This window comes from Salvia hispanica, chromosome 3 (assembly GCF_023119035.1).
Source record: "Salvia hispanica cultivar TCC Black 2014 chromosome 3, UniMelb_Shisp_WGS_1.0, whole genome shotgun sequence".
Lineage (NCBI taxonomy): Eukaryota > Viridiplantae > Streptophyta > Magnoliopsida > Lamiales > Lamiaceae > Salvia > Salvia hispanica.
The window spans coordinates 24135538-24147352 of record NC_062967.1 but is presented as its reverse complement, the minus strand read 5'-3'; the positions used below and the strand labels follow the sequence as shown (position 1 = coordinate 24147352).

At 36.5% G+C, this 11815-nt stretch overlaps 2 protein-coding genes across 3 annotated transcripts; one reads left to right on the top strand and one right to left on the bottom strand.

Annotated features, from left to right (window-relative positions):
- The first annotated feature begins 417 nt into the window (after nucleotides 1–417).
- On the top strand, nucleotides 418–5060 carry LOC125211581 (calmodulin-lysine N-methyltransferase). 2 transcript variants are annotated; one of them, XM_048111445.1, is made up of 7 exons: nucleotides 418–557; nucleotides 667–844; nucleotides 992–1071; nucleotides 3329–3389; nucleotides 3469–3584; nucleotides 4149–4281; nucleotides 4590–5060. In XM_048111445.1, exons 1-7 carry the CDS (start codon nucleotides 464–466, stop codon nucleotides 4867–4869), a joined length of 942 nt encoding a protein of 313 aa, XP_047967402.1. In that variant the 5' UTR covers nucleotides 418–463; the 3' UTR covers nucleotides 4870–5060. The 2 variants fall into 2 exon arrangements, with proteins under 2 accessions (XP_047967402.1, XP_047967401.1); XM_048111444.1 differs by having other exon boundaries at nucleotides 426–557; nucleotides 658–844.
- Nucleotides 5061–9191: 4131 nt separating this feature from the next.
- LOC125216561 (thaumatin-like protein 1) lies at nucleotides 9192–10521 on the bottom strand. The gene is made up of 3 exons (XM_048118306.1): nucleotides 10279–10521; nucleotides 9544–10195; nucleotides 9192–9473 (listed from the first exon to the last, which is right to left on the bottom strand). Exons 1-3 carry the CDS (start codon nucleotides 10337–10339, stop codon nucleotides 9251–9253), a joined length of 936 nt encoding a protein of 311 aa, XP_047974263.1. The 5' UTR covers nucleotides 10340–10521; the 3' UTR covers nucleotides 9192–9250.
- Nucleotides 10522–11815: the final 1294 nt, after the last annotated feature.

The window sequence follows — 11815 nt, the reverse complement described above, 5'->3', positions numbered from 1 at the left end:
TAAGTTTCACTTTCATTTGTGCATAAAAAAACTTGGACTTTACCCAGAAAAAGCTAGAAAAAATTGTTGTGTAGTACACTCTTGTGTCTACAAAATACTAATGTCCAATTTTACTATTTAGATCCGTCCATCCTAGTTACAACGGGACTATAAATGATAGTTGAGCTCATATTCCACTAATTACTTCTATCAACTTTCCTTCACAAAGCTAATCAATGTCTTAAATTTGACGTCGAGTCTAAATGAGACTATAAATGGAGGACGAAGTAACAGTTTAGTAGGCCATGAATTCCTAAATAAATAATCAAAATAAAAGTGAAGCTTGTATAAATTGATATTTAATTATTTTGGGGGTGTAAAATAGCAACATCTAACAACTGGAGGGGCGAAATTAGTTATCTGATCTACAGTTCAATTTCAGTGAACAAAGGGAACGACGTCGCTTGACGTGGCCACGCCATTGATGGAGCCTCATCAGCCACAGTCAACGCCGAAGCCCTCGTCTTTGCGGTGGCAAATCCTACGCCGCGCTCTTCTTCGCCGTCCATCCGATTCCGGTAAGCTTATCTATGCATAAACGAATTTGAATCACTCCTACGCGCCAAAAATCATTTCGTGTAAAGTTGGAAATTCTCGATTTTCTGTCAACAAACAAAGAATTTGCAGGTGATTCCAATGACAATATCAGTTTAGAAAAAGTATCGCGACGAACGAGACGTGGATTCAATCTGATACCGTGCCATGTGGTGAATGACGGCGGCGAAGATCCAGATTCTTTGTCTAAGAGAGATGTTTGTTACCGCTACACATTGCCGCTGCCTAATGCTCCTGAGCTTTTTCTACGGTGAGTTAGGGATGCTAATTTACCGATAGCTGTCCAGTTGTTAGCTCAATTGGTTGTAGCCTTGTGGCTTTTGGCTGGAATTGCTGAAATGCTGCTTCAATTATGGTTTGTTGCGATTGTGTAACTAGTTAAAATATGTTTATGCAGTCAAAGATGGGAAGATCGTGTTGATCTCAATGACTTTGAAGTCTGTAATCGATACAACATAGATAATACGGGACTTGTCTGTAAGTAGCATGTTATTATCTGGTTTATGATGACCTCAGCGTAATTTGACCTCCAGGTCAACCAATGTCTTTTGAAAACTATATGAGTTTGATTTCATTAAATATAAGCTAAAATAACTAGTATTTAGTTGGCTGCTAATTAAAGTTTCTCAGAATTTTATCATGTCATGACAATCAGTGATATTGAACTTGATCAGCATTCTTTAAAATGCCCTTAGTGAAGTTGGCTATATCAGTGAAATTTATTGAAGTGATTGAGCTAGCGAGTGATTTGGAAATATCTCAACTGGTAATTTGTCCCTGTTGACATCAGATTTTTGAAGGATGTTAGATGAAGTTATTTAGGATGTGAAGAGTATTAATTAGCACAAATGGTAGTTTTCTGCTCAAACTCAAGATAGTTTTTCAACTTGGATTGAATCTTAACTTGTGACAGTTTTCATTTTACAATGATTGCTTCTTCAGTTTGAACTAATTTGTTAAGGGGCGTTAGGTTCCGGTGTTCTTCCTATTCTTCCTGCAGAGGTTTCAATATTGAGGAATGGCATTGCTAAAATTAATGTTGGCCTCATTGAAAGATGAAATAGTAGCCAATCCCTCTGGGTCCTTGGCAACCCAGTTCAGGAATTTGAGCATTTCAACTCGTAACCTTCTTGTGGACTGTCTGAACTAGAGCACGATTTTCCTAGAAGTTACTAAACGTGTGATTGATTCTACTTACTGATAGCTACCATCTGGCAGAGGCTCAATTTTTTCAAAGTATTACTGGTCTGAACAATTAAGACTTGATAGAGGAGTGGGAACTTAGATATGAACAGAGATGTGGGCCTTGATCTCTCTTTTACATTCTATAGTATGTTTATTGCTGAAGCAAAATATCCTTTAATAACTCTGATTTTTCAGCTGTTTATCAGGAATGTCAATTTCTCATTACTATCTACTTATTAGATGCCTCAGAGGATTTCTTCAGATATGGGGAGGCTATATGCTACTTAGCATAGTGCAAAATCTACAATAGATAATCTCGTGTTATTCTTGAAGTGTTATGGTGGAATAATTAGCACATTTAAATGATTGATAAAAGAAATTCTAACCAACACTTTGTTCTCTACACTTGGAAAACTCATAGTTCGTCTGTAATGTTAGTATTACAAAAATTCAGTTGTACTCTTGGTTCAAAGTGGTATATAAGGTCAACTAGCCTTCAGAAATTGGAAATACTTCTACATGTTTGTGTCTAGACATTTTTCGATAGTGCTAACAGGGTTATATAAAGCTAGAAGATTGGTAGACAATTATAGAAAAAAATCTTTGAATTTGCAGATGCATATTTTCTTCGCCTGACACGAAATTTATCAAATGCCTTCTGGGAAGCCCTTAATGCTTCTTTAAACATTCGAAATATGAAAAAAATCACATTAGATCATGTATCAAACTATGAATAATGATGAAAAAGTTGACCAATCACAAAAATTTGATCAGTTTTGTTGGCTTGGCTTCAAACCATAGATTTCTAAATATTTGAAACAGTTAAAATGACCTGAAATCTTCCTAAAATGGCTTCAATATAACTTATTTGTAGTCGAATATCAGCAGGTCAGTTAGGCATGTAATAGGACTGCTACTCTAGGACAGATATACTGATCTCTGGCCAGCAATATTGTCTTCAACTCATTATTCATACTGCTGGGATGGCTTGCTCCTAGATTTCATGCCTGATTCAATGGAAATTCTTGCATGACCTGCAGCTGTAGAACCCTTGCCACGTTTACCACTGAGTTTACATCTCTAAATAAGTTCCTTTCCTGGTCGACTTGGGAACATCATGCAGGCTGTATTATGACTGAAATAACATGAGTATCATTTGCATAGAAATGATCAATTTTAGAGCCTAGAGACAAAACTTGATGAAGAAAATGAGCCTTACACATACGAGATTGGAGATGTCAGGGCATGTGGTCCTGTTTCTAGATATGGAAACACCACTGCAACAACCAATAATCTTCTGTTTTTCTACCTGTCTCTTTTCCCTGGGAAAACTTTTTAATGTATGAGAGAACAAAATCAGATGTCATGCTGTAATAGGAATTGACAAATATACTTAAGCTATATTGATATTCTAGCTAAATTTTTGCAGTTCGTATATTTGGTTCAAGAAATGATATTTTCTGCTCAAACCTCTCTCTCTTCTTAATTGCTAACATGACTACATATTCCGATGAACACTTATATTTATAGAATCTTTTCTCTTTAACAGGTCAGTGGCCTTCAGAGGATGTACTTGCTTATTATTGCATGTCACATCTTGATAATTTCAGGTATATTAGTAACCTTGATTCATTGGTTGCTGATGCATTTTTGCTGGATTTATTTCTGAGCCATTCTCTACATTCTTAGGAATAAAAGAGTTATCGAACTTGGATCAGGGTACGGGCTAGCTGGTTTTGTTATTGCTGTGGCTGCAGAAGCATTAGAAGTGGTGATATCAGATGGAAACCCTCAAGTTGTTGATTGTATCCTCTTACTTGTTATAATCAATTGATAAGCTTATGTATAAGGATACACTTCATGTTGTCTACTTGTTGGCTGTTTTATTCTTTTGATTTAGCAGTGTGCAGCATGCTATAGTGACCAATTACGCTGCATTATCAACAATGATGTGCTATGAACTTGTCAAGCTCCTTGGCACATTAAATTGAGATAGGAAACCAGGAAAATAGAGCTCTGAATACTTTTTTTGAAGCCCCACTTTGATTGGTTTGGTGATAAATTATACTCCGATGTAAATATGACAAAGAAACATCATGGCTTCAAGTCTGCAAGAAGTCTAGGCATCTAAGTGATACTAATTGATGCTAGTATTAAACAGAATAATGATGCAGTGGTCTAGGTCAGCTTTTTTGGTAGAGTATGCATAACCAGTAGTATATAGCTTAATGTTGTGTGCTGCCACCAATGGATTAAACATGGTACTGCTTTGATTGATATGTGGAAGTTGATGTTATTGGTTCCCCAATATTTTAGATCTGTTTGTTTCATTAATTGTTCTATGTAAAATGAACATTCTTAACAAGCAGATATACAGCATAACATCAATATCAACTCTGCTGCACTTGGCAGTACAAAGGTGAAGCCATTGATCCTGCACTGGGATCAGCATGATGCATCAAATATTTCTGGATCCTTCGACATCATTGTTGCGAGTGACTGGTAATTGAATTGTATGAATTGATCATATAGAAATAGAACACCTAATTTCCCTGAAGTCAATGTCATCAAATTTGTTATTTTGCTGAGGAACCTGTGGGTGTAGAACTAGTGATCATACATCTAATAGTTTGTAATAGTGCATAACACGATGTTTTCAAATTAGGAAATAGTATGACTTAGTTTTCTCGTGAGCCTTATGCTGAAGATCATCCACTCATATATATTATGCTACATTAGTTGCACATGCAAGAGAATTTCTTATCACCATATCAAAATCATGGTGTTGACTTTAGCTTGTCATTTTGCAGCACTTTTTTCAAGAAATTCCACAAAGGGCTGGCTCGAACAATCAGATGCTTACTTAAAGAGCATGGTCCCTCGGAAGCCCTACTCTTTAGCCCCAAAAGAGATGATTCGTTAGACAAATTTCTGCTGGAAGTTGAGGCTAGTGGGATGCACTTCACTATCACCGAGGCCTACGATGCAGAAATATGGAGACGGCATAAAAGTATCATCAACGGCGATCACTGCTGGCCCAACTATGAGCCGGACCACTGTTACCCTTTATTGGTCAGCATTACACGGTGAACTTCTTTTTGTGTTCTGCTTTTGCCGCTTCTTGTCTACTACCTAGCCTTTGATCTAACCTTTCTCATTGAATATTTCAAGATGGAACCATCTATCATTGTGAAAGTTATGACATAGGAAAGCACTAAGCTTGACATTGATTCCTCGAAATTTGATGCAGATTATTTCTTTATACTAAAATAGTATTCAAAGATTTGTAGTACTAATATATAGTAGTATGATCTACTTGCTAATAAATTGCTTTAAAGTATTAGGGGAAATAATGGATTGTTTAAGGGAGGATTGTTTGGTTATCTTCTTTATAGGTGTGCATAGAAATAGGGTGAGTTGAGGAACTTAAAAAATGCAAAAGATTCCCCCACCCATAAAGATATCATTTTTCACATACTTATATTGCTGTGAAACAATAAGATAGATTCTGCTAAGACGATAGATGCTTTCAAAAGGTGGCAGTGCAATTCCCTTTGGATCAAGTTTATGCTTCTCTTTGCGATTTTATTTATTTAGATATACACATTTTTCTAGCAAGTTGGGATTTTTTCAACTCCTTGGAGACTGTTGTTAAGACCATTTTATGCGTTAGCTTGAAACTTCCATTTATACTATTACTAGTATATTCGCATTCAGTTGGTTAAATCTTCAAATATTGCAAGTTGTATGAATTGGAAAATCAAAATTCTTGGGCATTTAAAACTGTTTCCAAAATTGTTAATTTTATTACTCCCTCCGTCCCACAAGAATATACACTTTTTTCTTTTTAGTCCGTCTCATGAGAATATACACTTTCCAATTTTGAAAAATCTTTTTTTCTCTAATGAGGTGGCATTCCCCACTAACAGTACTTTAATTATTTTTTTTCTCACCATCTCTCTTACTTTACCAAATTTGCATTAAAATTCATGTTGAACTCAAAATGCGTATTCTTTGGGGACGCAGGAAGTATAAATTAAGCGAACTAGTATAATTTTAGGATATTTCTGTGACTGTCGTTAATAGTTATAAAGCCATCTTGTACATAAGGGTTAATTGCATATAAATGTATGAATTATGTATTAACTGTGGTTTTTATTGCATTCATTTTTAGGTCAAGCTGTAAAAAAGAAAAATTATTATTCCTTTTGAATATTTGAGTCCATTTTCTTTGGTCAATAACTCGATTCTTTGGAGCTTGATGGAAAATCTGAAGGCACAATTTGGGAGGCTCTGTGCAGTAGTTTTCTAACTGGAAGTGGTATTAAGAATCCAAAATTCAACATTAACAGAAAAATATAATAATAATATACTGATAATTACTTTTAAGTCCATTTTATGATTATTGACAATGATCAATATCTAACTCGATGGATACCGCCGTAAAAATCACTCTCTCCGTTCCACAGTAGCAGAGTCATTTCATTTTGAGCAATCGTTTTGAAAAAAAATTTATAAATAGTTAAAGTTGAGAAAAAGTAAAGTAAGAAAGAGAATAGTATAGATAAGACTCTACCCTACATTATTCTCTATTTTACTTTACTCACTCTTCACTTTAACTATTTATTATCAATTTTTGAAAACAAGTGCAGAAAATGAAAGGACTCTACTACTGTGGAACAAAGGGAGTACTACACTCACAGCTTTTTAAACATTGCTTCAAAATTCGGATTGCTCACCAAACTTAAAAATTGAGTCAGCTAGCAAATGAGTAAAATTTGGACCCATGCAAAAGTTTACAAAATTAATATTTATGTACTTCTTTAACCAAGAAATAGAGTTAAAATCGTTATTTGGGTACGATGTGTATTTTGTATCTGAAAATCCTCTTAGTTTCCAATTATCCCTCAAAATGATGTTGATAGCAACACAGAAAGACCAAAAAAAAGGTTGCAAAAGCATCTCCATATTATTTTGATACATATTACTATATTATTCTGATACATATGTCCATGCTTGGTAGTCAATGCTACCAAGCATGTAGGAAGCTTCGTCGTGTCTCGTGCATATGGATCAGTTGTTGACAATTTTGGATTGTCGGCAATGTTGAATATTTAGCACTAAATGCATATGGAAAGACGCAACAAAATTGCAATAATCATTCTCAACCTGTCAATTCACCAATGCGTAGGTACTCGCTGAATATAAATAATTCTATGAATCGTGAGTTTTTAGATTGGGTAGGGACTAAGGGTTAACAAAACACTGATATCGAACTGGATTTATTGGTGCGTATGTATCCAATCCATATAAGTATATTTTGCATTTAATACCTAATAGGCCAATACCCGCGGGATCGGCTAATAGAATTTTGGGTATGTGGAGTATAGACAACTTGGACGGATATCTTAAACTGGGACGGAGGGAGTAATACCTAATTACTGTGGTGTTTTTTTATTAGATTTAGGATTGTGGGATTGTGTATTTAGAAATTAATTACTACTAGAGATTTAGCCGTGTAGATATTTTTATTGCGATCGACAGTGTCTCGACTGGTAAGCAAGTGAACAGTGAACAACTGGTAAGCAATCGATAGAGATTTAGAAATAATGAAAGGAACCAAAATGCTTATAATTGTGGTCAAACCATTTTCAACTTTATCATTATGAAGTCTTGATTAAATCACGTAAAGACAAACTTTACATTATAAAATCGTTATGCTTATCTTCAAAGCAATGATTATTACGCCATAGAAACTAGGAACGCACTTCACTATAAACACTTTCAGCTGAAAGCAAAATGACTACTCCATTCCTTTTTTTATCATTTTATCATTAAAATATTTACATAGTGGTATCATATTTCATGAAGTACTAGTATTAAATAAACATAAACTTAATACTATCATAAATTAATTTCCAATTTTTAAAAGTAAATATTCATTCTATACACGAAAAAATTAAATAAGATAAATGAATGGACTAATTTTTACTCCATGATTTGACAAAATAGAGAATAACGTCTCTTTTTTTTTTTTATCTCTGTTTATCACTTTTTTCAAAAGGCAATGTGATTGGCACTTTGGCAGAGACAAACACCTATTTCAGTGTCCCCTCGAAATGCTTTCACACAAATTTTACCTTAAAGCTTACACTTTGGGTCCCAACAAGTAATTTCATTAGAATCAAACAACTCTACTCCTAAAAGGACATCACAAAGTTAAAAATAAAATACCCCCTCCTTTCCCCCTCGATATTTTGCTTCTAATTTTCTTTTGCAATATTCTTACCATTACCCTGAAAAGGATTAAAAAAAAGAAGAGAATAAATAAAGATATTTGTGTAAAGAGATAAGTTGGACGCTCAATTTACAATTATTGGTAGCATTGAATTTTTAACTATAGAATTGTCATCAAAACTAAATAAATTATACTATAAAAAATGTTTGATTTAGTAATTAGACAGATTTACTATCGTGATTGTTTTTTCAATTGAATAATTTTGATCTGCTATTTAATCTCATAATTATACCATGTAGCATGATTTTTGTCATATAAATATTAACCTTTAACGAAATTAATCTCGAAAAAATTAGGTCAAATTTAAATTGAGTGATCTCGGGCAGCTCAAATTGAATTCATACACATAACTTAGGGTGTCTCCAACGGCGCCCTTCCCGTTCGCCCGTCGGGGACGGGCGACCTGACGGGCGCCATAGTGGGCGGGAAGGGCGCCCACGCCCGTCCCGAGTGCCCCTGCGATGGCCTCGCCCCTCCCGTCGACGGGCGAGTGGAACGGGCGCCACTGTGGCGAAGGTCGCCCGTCCCACTCGAACGTCCGACATTTTTTTTATTTTTTTTTTAAACTCTATAAAATGCCCATATTCGACTTCAGAAGGATATCATCGAAGAGGTTTGGACGCGGAGGGTGGACACTGATGTGGTTGTTTTTTTTTATCTACTATGTAATTTTTTTTTTCGAATGATGTATGTTTTTTTTATTGAAATATTCGTATTTCCCGTTCGTATTTGTGTCGAATTTTAATTCCGTAAATTTTAATTTAATTGTGAATTAATTTAATTATGGGAAGGACTAAGGGGAGGAGCGCCGCCGGAGACGCTCTTATAACTATGAAAATAGAAATTTTTGTTTGTGAAATCTACGAGCATTTAATGCTACTCTCAATGTTTTTATGTTTATAAATAATTTTTCATCAGTTTTAATTTTTATGGTTTGGTATAATTTAAGTGTAACAAAATATTGACGCACTAACATTTTGCTTCATTTTGAGAAAATCAAACATGTACACTTAATGCACCGCTTATGTTTCAAAGTGTATATAAATGATAAAATCAAATATAAAGGCGAGTCGTTTTCACATTAAGAATTATTTATAATGACATGAATTTTCAATTGACATAAATCGTAGCTTTCCTTTTCCGATTATGATCACTAACACTAAAAAACAAATGTTACAATTGAAAAAGTACAAGTGAAACAGCTAGATGTACAACAATAAGTGCCAGCAATGCTTGCAGTGTGGCACTAGGACTCGAGTCCCCCGTTGCCAAATCCGCCAACCAAGATCCGTCCGCCAAAATCGCCTCCTGCACCGACCCGGATCCGGTTTCCGACCCGGAATCATCCGTCGTGGTACTGCTACTGGCAGCATCATCCGATTTTGATGATTTTTGGCTGCAGAAACAAAATTCAGAGCCGGATTTCCACACAAACTGCGTTTAATTTATTCAATTTGAGTTTTTACCTGGAGTGGGAGGGGCAGAAGGTGATGACGTAATCCGCGGCGGTGCAGGTGAAGGTGCTGGTGGCGTCGTCGTAGGCGTAGCTGTACGACTTAGGGCACGCGCTCTTGAACGCCTGCGAGTACGCCGACGGCTTGCACGTCGCCGGCGATCCGTACTCGCCCTTGCAGCAGTACTCCGGCGTGTTGAAAACGTCGCACGCGCTCCGGCACGCGCCGCCGCTCCCCGCCCTCAGCTCCGCCGGGCACCTCTGGTTGAGATCCTCGAGGCAGCCGGTGGACGCGCACTGCCCCGATCCGCCGGCGCCGGGCTCGACGAGCATCGGGAGGTTGTAGCCGTCGACGAGGCTGACATCGTAGAAGTCCATGGAGCCGGAGCCGAGGGTGAATTCGGCGAGCGTGGCGGCGGTGGCGCCGGCGCCGTTGCACTCCAATTGGCCGGAGCCGCAGTCGCCGGTTTGGCAGGAGCCGTGGGCGGTTTCATCGAAATTGCAGCCGGTCCGGCCCCAGAAGCGGCCGGACCAGCCGGTTGGTGCCTGGAAGGCGCGCGAACCGGATTTCTGGAGCTCGAAGCCTGTGGTTTCGAGCTGCGGAGCTCCTAGAATTGCTGGCCAAATTGTTTGTGAGCATTTGTTTACAAATGTGAATGTTGCACCTGCAGCATCACACCATCATCCAATTCTGATCTAATTATGCAACTAAAAATAAAATTAAATGATTATACACTATGTTGCTTACCCTTGGCTTGGGAGAGGTGGAGGAGGAGAGTGATGAAGAGGATATTTAAGGAAGAAGCCATTTAATTTTGTAGGATGAGAGCAATAAAATGAATGGCTAATAATAGCTAGGTGAAGGGTGGTGGTGGAGCTGCTCCTCCCCTAAAATTGGGTGGATGAATTGAAGGAGGGAGGGTGGCGATGGCGAAGCTAGTGATGAGTGGAGAGGAGTGAGTGGGACAGGAATCTTAAGCAATCTATCTTGTGTTCGTATATATATATAATCCCACACGCGCACATTCACTCTGCTTTTTCTTTACCAAAAATATACTCTACTGCTGCAAAATTCAATAGTAGCTGTATGCTATGCTTATGCATGTTAATAAAAGTATATTAGTAGGGTGGGACAAATTTTGGTGTTTTTTCTTCCAAAAGGTTAAAAATGGTTTTAAAACTTCACAATTTAATCCTAAATACAATAGATTTTTGCAAATTATTCGCTCCAAACCATATCATATAATTATGCATTGTTAATTTTCATTATTTATCTGTATGGAGTTGTGCATGTTTTGATGTACTGTGATGAGTTTCATTGTTTATCGTTTTTCTTTATAATTACAAACACACGGAGTTTGACCGTGGTATATTTAGTGTTTTTCTTCATTTTGTACTTTGTATATAATCCTTGTATGTTTGGGAATTAGGATCATGTGCATGTGTGTGGGTCATTTGAGTGTGAGGAGGTGGTTGGGTGGCTAAGTCACGACCTCATTCCCTGCCCAAAAATCACATGGAAAAAATGCCGAAAGGGACGCCATTTTGACACGATGATTCCCAGAGAGTCATGTCTCGTGAATCTACAATGTTGAGCCTTCCTTGCAAAATACTGAACATGTAATTGAGTTTCAATTAGTTGTGAGCCGAGATTTTTCAAATTTGATACAAATATCATAGCTAAATAAAAATTACACCACTCTCAAGTTCCTTGAGTCATATTGTGTTTCATTTCGGGTTGTCCCACGTTACTATGAGTCATTTAACTTTGTGGGAAAAAATGACACATTTTCTCTTACTTTATTCTATTTCATGTTGTAGTTGTACTATCTTTTCTCGCGCCTACTTTATTCTCCCTCCTAGTATTTGATTATCTCTAGTGAACTATTCCCGTCCCATAAAAATCGATAAATTTGGAATGTCATGGATTTTAATGCATAATTGGTAAAGTAGAAAAAAAGATAAAAAGAAAAAATTATTGAAGTATGTTAGTGAAGAATGAAGTCTATCTCATTAGAGAGAAACACGTTACTAAAAATAAAAATGTTTAGGAGAACGGAAAAAAAAGAATCTATATTTTTATAGGACAGAGATATTAAATACTACAGTAATATTTTCTTAAATTTCGTATTCAAGGAAAATAACTCAAATAACACGTGAAAGGTAAAATCATAAAATAATAAATTAACAACATTCTGACGGTACATTAGGATCTCAAGCAAGGAATTAACATAGTCTTATCTCAATTCTGTGTTTTTTTACAATAACATGTATTCTTACTTGAG